General features: G+C 53.6%; 1 protein-coding gene across 1 annotated transcript in view; it reads right to left on the bottom strand.

Moving 5' to 3' along the window:
• Nucleotides 1-489: 489 nt before the first annotated feature.
• The window catches only part of NINL (ninein like), a 79,872-nt gene continuing 69,739 nt past the window's right edge, over nt 490-10,622 (bottom strand). The window contains exons 18-22 of the mRNA XM_008068612.1: nt 9,332-9,490; nt 8,477-8,590; nt 5,055-5,204; nt 3,167-3,280; nt 490-681 (exon numbers count right to left, since the gene is read on the bottom strand). Coding sequence (XP_008066803.1) covers nt 490-681; nt 3,167-3,280; nt 5,055-5,204; nt 8,477-8,590; nt 9,332-9,490 — 729 coding nt within the window. The remainder of the gene's footprint in view (nt 682-3,166; nt 3,281-5,054; nt 5,205-8,476; nt 8,591-9,331; nt 9,491-10,622) is intronic.

The raw sequence follows: 10,622 nt of genomic DNA, 5'->3' as shown, positions 1-10,622 counted from the left end.
AGGGGCTTCTCTCCTTTCTTGCTGGGGTGACAGCTCACAGTGAGCAAAGCCCTTCTGGAGTGTGTTCAGAACCTCCACTGAGAGCCCTTGTGCTCCCAGCCCAAACAGTACAGTGAACTTGCTAAACTGTGCCATCCTTATTTTCCATTTTAATCTGTACAGCCAAGGTCATAGCACTGAGGGTGCTGTATTGAACCACTCACTTTGTTCCTAATTCAGAGCCCGAGAATGTGTCACCAATGAGTAGCAAACTGGCGATTTTACAGAAGGAAATTACTTAGTATTGCTAGTAGAAATGTAGTCTTTTGTGGCCTGCATTTCCCCCACATCTGGCACATAGTAGACGTACATTCAGTGTTTTAGGTGAACAGAGAATTACAATCCTCATATGTCCCAGGAGGCGCGGTAGACGAGCCATGGAAAATCATGACATCACAGTGGCTTAATTCTGAAAGATATTCTTTAGAACGAGTTCCAGGAAAAGCACCTTTACACAGAGAGGGCTGCAGGAGCAATCTTACCGATAAGTTTGTTGAGAGCTCGAACTTTTTCTTCCAAGACACGGCCTTTTTTCTCAGCCCCTCGCTGCTTCTCCTCAGTAACCTGAAGCGCCTTCACCAGGTGCGCGTTCTCCACGTACAGCTCCTTGAGCAGCAGGTCAGACTTTGTGTTCCTTTCAAGCTAGAGGAGGAAGCCACACTTGGTTGGGAATGGGGCAGAAATACAACAGACCAGTCTCCTCTTCCTTGTCCTTCCATGTTTGCTTAAGCCATACAGGTCTCACACAAATACTGGCATATATTGACAGTTTTGTACCCTGGCATGAGGCAGGAAGTTGAGAATCTGCCAAACTGTGGTGGAGAAAACTTAAGGCAGCTCTTTGAGAATCGTTTTTGCCATGAAATAAAGACTTAAGATCAAAGTCAGCAGTCCCCCAAAATGCCCTAATTCAGTGCAACGTAAAACAACAAAATTGTCAAAAGTACAAAAAATACCCGGTTCATCTTGGTGTCTTCTACTAGTCATGACATCATCCAGGACACCCTGTGTCTGCCCTTGTAGCTAGGGCATGAGCTGGTCACAACATACACTGCAGCCAGGCCACACAGACTTCAGTGATGGCAACACTAGGCCACTCTAGGCACGGGGGCCCCAGCACCAGGCTGCATAAACCCACACTGAGTCCTTCAGTGAGGAGCTATTGAGCCCTACCCCCTGTACACGCGGCTCTGGCAATGCCCTTGCTCTCCTGGAGCACATATTCTCATAGAAGGAGGTGGATGGAAAACATGTGCAAGTACCAAGAAAGCCCAGTTTTTTTTTAAAGTCCCATTCTGGTTGGGGTGAACAGAGATCGGAATCCAGTGAGGGAGTAAGCCGTGACACTGCCTGGGCACGAACATTCCAGGCAGAGAGGACAGCAAGCGCAAAGGCCCTGTGACTGGCACACAGGGTGCCTGAGGAGCATCCAGGAGGCCACCATGGGTGAAGGACATAGATGGGGAGACAGACGCCAAAGGGAGGAGACTAAATCAGGCAAGACCTGGGAGGCCATTGTAAACATTCTGTCTTTTACTCAGGGATATGAGAAAACTAGATGGTTCTAAGCAGAGCAGGGACAGGACTTAGCTGTGTTTTACAAGGACTGCCATCACCCTGTGCTGAGGAGAGATGGAGGGAGATGAGGAGAACAGCTGGCAGGCAGAAGATGGAATGGAGAGAAGTGGCTGGGGCCTTCGTCCATTCTGAAGGTGGGTATGGGTTAGAGTGGCCCGGGGTAGAAGAGTCAGTCCTGACCCCAAGGTGGTAGACGGAGCTTATCAGGGGCAGGGAGGGCAGCTCTTTCCTGGACATTTCTCTGAAGAGGAGCAGGTGGGCAGTAGGGAACCCCTGGAGGGAGTGTCCAGGACACAGGCTGGCAGCTAGTATTTTTGGGGCACATGCAAGTTCTCTGGGTGCTTCATTCAGGTCCTCCAGGGAAACAAGCAGCAAAGGCGCAGCTGAGAAGAAGCTGGAGGCACTGGGAGGAGGACGGGGAAGGGCACCTACACAGGCCAGGTTGGGCCTGGCCACCCTCCACAAATGTCTCCTCTGGTTTGGGATCAGCTTGGGATCCCAGATCCACAAACCACACTGGAGACTATGGAATATAAGCATTTCTCCAGATTCTCACGTCTCGTACTTTCTTCTAGAACTGAACAGGGCAGGTGGATTGACCTCTCCTGCTGGGTCCGTCCTGCCGGCAGGGCCTGCGGTCACTACCCTGGGCGTGCTGCCCCACGTTTGGTTAGCCTGTCAGCTCTTATAGCTCAGAGGCACTCTGGGGCCTTCTTTGTCTTTGTTCCTTAAAGCAGCACAAATGACTTATTTCCCAGTGTGATATCTTTCAAAACACAAATTGTATCATGCTCTTACCTAAAATCTTTCACTGACTTCTATCTGCAATTAAGATAAAACCCAAACTCCTGACCTCGGCCTGGAGGACACCATGATAGGCCCTGTCCACTGTACCCCTACCCGTCCACCCCAGTCATGACGGTCTCTTCAATGGCTATCCAAAGACGCCAGCCTGTGCTCTCGCTCTGCCTGGAATGCTCTCCCTCCTTAGAGTCCCCAGTACATGGAGATATGTACACCTCACACCCAGCGAGCCTCCTGAAATGCCACCTCGCTTCTGCTAGGGACATGGCTGGGCCTTCCCATGCTGCTCACCAACATCAGCTCTTCAGAGTGGGCTCAGGTGCCGCCCCTCCCCCAACTCCCTGCACCTCCATTCTCTCTCCTGAGGCTTGTCGAGACCCAAGCTTGCCCATGCTCAGTGGAAGTGTCTCCACCCCCAGAAGTCAGGTCCAGAAGGAAGGCTCAGTGACATCTGAATGCAGGAGAACCAGTGAACGATATTCTGAGAGGAAATGAACACCCCAAAACGTCTGAAAACCATTCCCAAAGGAAAATAAATGCAATGCACAACCACAGTGTATAGGGTATGACTTTGGTACAGTCATTTACTGATTACTTGTAAGTGTTCATTTTCTGGAAACATATATGTTCTCACAACAGTCCCAGATTCAGTGGTTCCAGATAAGCCTGGGTTCTCAAGCTCTGCGCAAGACAGCCTCTCCCCGTCCCAGCTGTATGACTCATAGGAACAGTTGCCACGACTCACCTGTGCCTTCAGCTCATCCATGGTCTCCTGTAGTAGTGTCTCTGCACTCTGCAGGGCTGTCTCTGCCTCTCCCAGTCGTGTCACTGTGGCTTCCAGCTGCTTCTCGTGCTCCTCCTGTCATGAAGGAAGGTTACAAATAATACTTTACATTTTATAAAGCATTGCCTTGCGGTCTGTTTACTTTAAAATGGAGAGTAAGGCTGGGTGCAGTGGCTCAATCCTGTAATCCCAGTACTTTGGGAGACCAAGGCGAGAGCACTGCCTGAGTCTAGGGGTTCGAAACCAGCCTGGGCAACTTGGTGAGACCTTGTCTCTATGATAAATCAAAAAATTAGCCGGGTGTGGTGGCACATGCCTGTAGTTCCAGCTACTTGGAAGGCTGAAGCGGAAGGATCGCCTGAGTCCTGCAGGTCAAGGCTGCAGTGGTTGTGGGCATGCCACTGCACTCCAGCCTGAATGAGACTCTGACTCAAAAAAAAAAAAATAGGCTGGGCTCAGTGGCTAAGCCTGTAATCTCAGCACTTTGGGAGGCCAAGGCGAGTGGACTGCCTGAGCCCGAGGGTTTGAGACCAGCCTGGCAACTTGGCAAGACCTCGTCTCTACAATAAAAGAAAAAATTAGCCAGGCATAGTAGCGCACAACTGTAGTTCTGGCTACTTGGAAGGCTGAGGCAGAAGGATCGCCTGAGCCCAGCAGGGCGACACGGGTGGCTGTGAGTGTGCCATAGCATTCCAGCCTGGGTGACAGAGTGAGACATCAACTCAATAAATAAATAAATAAATGAAAATAAAAATAAAATGGAGAGTAGCTAACATGCACATCTAAGTGTAGCTGCAAACAACCTTCCTCTGTACCGAGCAGTAGTTAAACCATGTCCTAGCACCACACACAGCACAGAACACAACCACTTCTCTCTGCAGTTCAGGGAAAGTCTGCAGACTGATTTGTCCTCAGGAGAGCTAGTCCCAAGGTTTTAATCATAAGTGACTCCAAAGTGAGTTTCCCTAGACGTGTCAGTGTGTATTTCTAAAGGGATTCCGATGAGATGCTTTTGTCCACAGTGTGCCATTGTTTACTTACGGTAGCATGGGTGCATCGTGTTGGAAGGGTATCCTTCCTTAGGATCTATGCTTTATCAACATCAGGGTTTACCTGTTTTTTGGGGTTTTTTTGAGTTGGAGTCTCACTCTGTCGCCCAGACTGGAGTGCAGTGGCTGCTCCCGGTCACCGCAGCCTCGACCTGTTGGGCTCCGGCGATCCTTCCGCCACAGCCTTCCAAGTAGCTGGAACTACAGGCATGCGCTACCACGCCCAGCTGATTTTTTTGATGTAGAGATGAGATCTCGCCAAGTTGCCCAGGCGGGTCTCGAACCCACGGGCTCAGGCGATCCACTCACCTCAGCCTCCCAAGGCACGGGATTATAGGCTGAGCCACCGAGCCCAGCTAGTTTACCTGTTTTTTAAGCCCCACTCCAACCCCTTCCTCATGAAGGTGTCACCTGCCGCAGGCGCCTGACCTCCCCCCATGAACTGTGAACTACACTGGGAACTTCAGAAGTGAATTTCAGAAGTAAATGAACTGGCTTCTCTCCCACCAGGTCTAACCTCAGACCCGCCTCTGCGTTTTCCATGCAGTTGTGGGTAGGAGCTTTCCCCTGAGCAGGGTGTGGCCCCACCAGCCCCATTCCCTTTCAGGCCTGTGGCCCCCAATGCCTGGCCTCGGAGCAGCTCATCTTCCCACCCACTGTAGCCCCGTGGCCTCCGAGGTCAGGTCCCGCAGCCTCTGCACTAGCGGCTGGAGTAGCTGGAGGTGGTCCTAGGCTTCACATCTGGGCAGCTTCTGAGTACCTGAGGGCCACAGCCCAGATGTAGCCATGTCCTCACTTACCCGCTGTGCATCCAGGCGCCTCATTGCCTGCTCTCCCTGGAGATGGAGCAGGCGCTGCAGTTCGGCCACACGCTCCCAGGGCACCAGCCGCTGGCTTTCTTCGGCATGCTGGGCTTGTGCCAGCCTCAGCCTCTGGTGGGCATCCTGCAGCTGCATGGGACAGCAACATGGCAGGCAGGATGAAGGCGCTGATAGGGTGTTCTCCACACTTGGGACAGCCATAACTGCAGGGCAGGAGAGGCAGGCTCCCTTCTTTGTGGTCCCCGAGTGCAGTGCCCCTGAGTCCCCAGGAGGCCACACTCATCCAGCTGGGCTTCCACACAACGCTGGAGTCGTTATCCTCCCCCCAGGTCAGGCTCTGCTGCATCCCGCCCCCTTTCAGCACTCTTCCGAGTCTGAACAACCATGCCTGAAGGCCACACATGGCAGTTCTCCTGTAGGTAGAGCTTACATTGCTGAGACAGCACCGTGGGGTGGCGGGGCATAGGCAGACACACAGAGAATAGTGAGGAGCGGCAGGTGTGGGGTTAACTATGGCCCTGGTTCCTGACCACACAGGATGGCACAGAACCTCCTGCAGTCACGACAAGTCATTGTTACTGAACCTCACATAACTTGGCCAGCCCCTCATAAAGCAATCAGAGGTGAGATCTATACACCATTTGGGCCAGTCTGACTTTGGAGGTTCAGTCTAGAACACACTGGACTTCCTTGGCACCCTAAGAGGACAGGTCACGTCAGTCCTGACTCTCCTGAGACCCCATAGACAGAAGCGGGAGCCACAGTCCGTCAAGGGTGGGTCTGATGTGACCACATGGTCAAGGGAAAAGAAACACTGGCTACCGCCAGGCATGGCAACCTGTAAGGACCAGAGCACAGGCCTAGACCAGGCAGCAGCCCAGCCCGGCTTCCCTTCAGTAGCCACTGTGTGCTGACTTGGCCACCAAGCACCATCTCTCGACACTTCCTGTTTAGGTAGGGCCACCCTGGGGAGACACCCGCACACCTCAGCTTCCAGGCCCTGGAGGGTGGCCCATCATTAGAGACAGAGAGGGAAGAACAGCCCTAAACATCTCCACCAATAGCCTCCCAAGAAAGACATCCTCGTTTCAGGGGTTCACTCTGGCCGCCACCCTCCCAGGCCCATCTGACTCCCAGGTGTCGAGGGTACCTACTACCAGGGAGGTGCCTGCCTTGGTGCAGACCCCCCAGGCCCTGGCGCTCACGCTTCCTCAGGTCAGGCCACGCCACCCCTGTGGCCATCCTGGGGCTGACTCTGCTGACCAGGCCCCTCCACGGGGGTCTGGCCGAGTGGGGTCTCTGACTGAGTGGTCCACCATCTACTGAACGCAGCCTCCCAGTCCTTCTCATTGCCGTCCCTTATAAAGTGAGACTTGAAGGTTGGGCCAGAGCTGCAGACCTGGCTCAACTGACCCATGGAAAGGGAAGGACGGCCCAGAAGAGCATGTGAAACGAGGACCTCTGTGTCCTAGGTGCTGGGGGAGGCCATGTGCCCCTCAGATGGGGCATCGGTTCCCCTGCTCTGAGTGGGCCCAGGGCCTCCCCAGTGGGGAGGTGAGCCCTGGACCCTCCTTGAGTCCAGGACGGACCAGCAGAATGGGCAAGTGAGCACTGTGGGACTCCCAGGCAAGGCTGTGAGAGGCCCTGCAGCGTGTCTGCCTCTGGGGCCCCTGCACTGGACCATGAGCCCTCAGTGCCACAAAGAGGCTGCACAGGGGCTCTAGTTGGCAGCGCCACAGGAGGGAGCCTTCTTGAATGTTGGCCCACAGGCATCCAGACGCCCCAGTCCTCTGCCTGCAGCCTGTGTAAGGCCCTCTGAGAAGGGACCTGGATCCGATCATCCTATTTTCTAAGAAATCAACTTCACAAGTATAAGAAATAGCTGAGCCCAGCCAGCCCTGGATCTGGAAGGGGAGGATAAAAGCGTGCTCCAGCCACTGCATTCTGAGGTGGCTTGTGATGCTGCCACACAGAACCAGGACAGGGTCCCTGAGGCCTATGACATGGCAGCACTTGGCTCATCTGGCACCCTGCCCTCAGGGTTCCCCAGTTGGCACCTGGCCCATCCACCTGCTCTGTGGCCTCCGTGGCCTCTTTCCTATAGACCACACACTGGCAGCAACCACATTGGCTTCCGTCCCACAGGGTCTAAACTCAGACCCACCTCTGCCTTTTCCAAAGAGTGCCCTTAACGGTCCTGTAAGCCTCCAGCTTCCCTTATGTAGACCTGCTGCAGTGTGCCTCCAGGGGTCTTTCTCTAAGTTCCCAGAGAATGGGGTGCCAGCCCACACAGCTGCAGGATGGACTATGTAGGGGGCTCTCTAGACTGTGACAAGTGGCATCAGGTGCAGGTCCCAGGGGGTGCAGGCGCCTTCTGCCAGCCTGGACAGAACCGCCCCTCCGCAGATGCTAAGCAAGTGCTGGCGTTTCCAGCTGGACCTTCCTCCTCAGCCTCAGAGGACTCAAACCACCCGAGCCATTTTTCAAGGTTTCTTACAGACTTAAAAATAGAGGAAATCCCTGGGTATGCAGGTGCCTCTGGGAAACTGCTGCCAGCAGCAGCGAGGCCAAGAGCCCACAGGAGGCACAAGAACCCATCAGAAGGACCTGGGGGTCTCAGACCCAGGCTGAGTCCTCTGCAGTCTCAAAATGTCTGGGAAGCGCCTCTCACGCTAATGAGGTCAGGGGCCAGAGGCAAGGCTGGGGAAACGGGCACAGCTAGAGACCCTTTTACACTGTGCAGAGGGGACCTCTCTCACAGCTCCTCCTTTCTCCCGTAGCCCCAGCCTTCCAAGTACACCCACATGGGCTGTTGGGGCACCTTGGCCACCACACACCTACTCTCCTCCCCTGGGAGGACCCTGCATTCCCCACTTATGAGGCTCTGGTGGGCTGGGCCTGCTCATACCTGTCTGTCCCAGGCTGCGCTCCACAGAAGCCCAGCATCCCTGGGTTTGCATCACCCAAGCCTTTTCACCCACAGAAGCAGCACACATGACGCCCAGAGGCATGTGCAGGCCCCAGAGTGCCGAGTGCCCATATGTCTGCCCCATACTACCCCCCAGGCTGCAACCCCTGCCTTGGTGCTGACGCCACCCCCTTCAGACACCACCACCGCTATCCTGCAGCTCCTCCTTGCTGGAGAGGGCTCATCCAGAGGCATGGCTATTGTCCCCCTTCCCTAGTGAGTAAACTGAGTCGTGGCCCTTCACGTGCCTGTACCATGTCAAGCCAAACCTGGGATAAGAGCGACTTTAGTAAGTGCCTGAGGTACGTGTGACCTCAGGCCAACCCCACAGACCCCATAGGCTGGACAAGGCCCGGCAATGCTGTCAGCATTTTGATGATGCTGCTCATGGCTGGGACTGGCCCCAGCGCCTCTAGCCCCAGCTCACACCCACCTGATCTCGACTCTCCCTGACAGTCTTCATCAGTTCTGACTGTGACAGTCGCAGGCTCTGACACTCCTGGTTCATGCATTCAAGTTCAGCTTCAAGTTTTTGGATCTGATCTCGCTGTTTTTCAAAAAAAAAAATCAATTTCACAAATATAAGAAATAGCTTGGCAGTCTGATATGTGATTAATACACAAACTTCAGAAAACTGCAGAAAATTAAAAAAAATCATGAAATGCAACCCCCCTCTGACCCAGCAGCCAAGACCCAGTCCCGCCATTCTGTTACGCCTCCTTCGCCTACCACACGCACACGTTTCTAGTGACAAGGTGGGACCAGGCAGCACGGGCAGTGCCCGAGCAGGGCTTTCTTCCTTGTGTAGCTTGAGTGTTTCCGTGACATTGATGCAATTTGAAAACATGGTTTCTGTGGGGGCCCCACGACCGAATGATGACTCAAGTGGATTCCAGTTCTGGGCTGTTTTGACTGTACATGACACAACCATCAAATACCCCAGCCGAATCCTCCCCTGCACTCTCAGGGGAAGGTCCCACAGGCAGCATGACAGAGTCAAAGCACCCAACGTTCTGGAGGCTCTTGGTGTATGTTTTGCCAGACTGTCCCATGGGAAAGCTGCACCGATGTCCTCCACTGGGATTAGCATGCACAGCCATCTGCTGCTTGAATCTGCACCCACAGCTCAGGCCCACCCTTCCTCCAGGTCTTGATTTGGAGGTGTTCACTGCTGGGTGGTGTCTCCCTTCACGTGCCTCAGGACTTATTCTGGTCTCTCCTCTGTGGCTTCCCTGCTATGCCACTCCCAGCTCCCCCAGAACCCCATGGAGCTGCCCAGGTTGCTCACCTGCTGCACCCCTTGCTGCCTGGCCGCCTCCAGGCTCCGCGTCAGCTGCTGAATCGAGACGTGATGCTCCTCTTCCCGGGCCTGGGGTGTAGAGGCCGCCTCTGCCAACTGAAGGACCCTGTGCTTGAGCTGGGACAATTCATTCTTGTATTTCTGATTCTAAAGCAAAAAAAAAAGGTTAAAATACAGATAAAAAAAATGTGTTTAATTCTACTCAGGTCACCCCAGTCGTTCTCGACTTTGCTCCCCTGGGGACATTTAGCAATGTCCCTCAGTCTTTGGTTGTCACAGTGGAGGCTGCTGGCACCAAGTGGGCAGAGGTGCCCTACGGTGATCTGGCTCCAAAAGCCATTTGGCTGAGGACAGGAGCTCTGCTCTGCTCCCTGGGAAACACACCTCTAGGCCACCAGAGGAGATTTTTGCCCTGACCGTCATGCATCAGAGGTGCAGGGGCCAGCTGCCTCTCGCAACGTTCCTGTCGGTCACCTTTATCTCTAACTTGCAGTCGTCTGGCTTTCGCTGCAGAACGGACATGAGACGTTAGTAGCTATCTCCCAAGCAAGTGTTACAACAAATGGCTATCTGTGTCAAATACATGTTTACTAATTTCCAGTTTACAAGACAAACCCGTGACACAGGTCCAGACTGACTGACACTCTCAGGAAACAGCTGGGCAGATCCAGATGTGAGATGGTTCATGAGACAACCACCCAGTTCTCTTCCGAAAGCCAATGTCATGAGGAAAAACAGGTTTTCTAGATCAGAAGACTGAAGGGACACTGCAGTCAGGAGTGTTGTCCAAAGACATCCCTGAGGGATCAGAAGCCAGATACCTCCATCTGGTCCCCTAGGAATACTCACTCCCTGACATGCCCTCTCACAGCACTCCTCCCAAGAGCCCGTCCCATGGGGAGAGGCCCACATTCAGAACAGCAGTCACACATGTGCCTCCAGCCCTGGCTCAGGTCCCTCCCCAGCTGTCCAGTCTTCACAGTTGAGGCCCAACTTTTCAGACCAGGGACAGGACATCCGAGCTGTGCCTGTGTGTGTCCCTGATACACATGCTCTGTGAGCATAGTGGGGTGGTTGGTTTATGCCAGCACAGTGATTTGATAGTCAAATACAACACAACAGAACTGACAGTTACATATAATGTGTAAACATCAACTGGCTCCAACAATTTACTATATGAGACATTTTTGAATAATTGGAGAATATGAATATGAACTGAATCTTGAATATTTGGCAATTACCATTAAGTGTCTTAAGTGCAATAGCACTGCCATGGTTA

Source organism: Carlito syrichta, unplaced genomic scaffold (genome assembly GCF_000164805.1).
Source record: "Carlito syrichta isolate Samal-C Ts95f unplaced genomic scaffold, Tarsius_syrichta-2.0.1 Scaffold311350, whole genome shotgun sequence".
Classification (NCBI taxonomy): Eukaryota; Metazoa; Chordata; class Mammalia; order Primates; family Tarsiidae; genus Carlito; species Carlito syrichta.
This window is presented reverse-complemented; position numbering and strand designations above follow the sequence as displayed.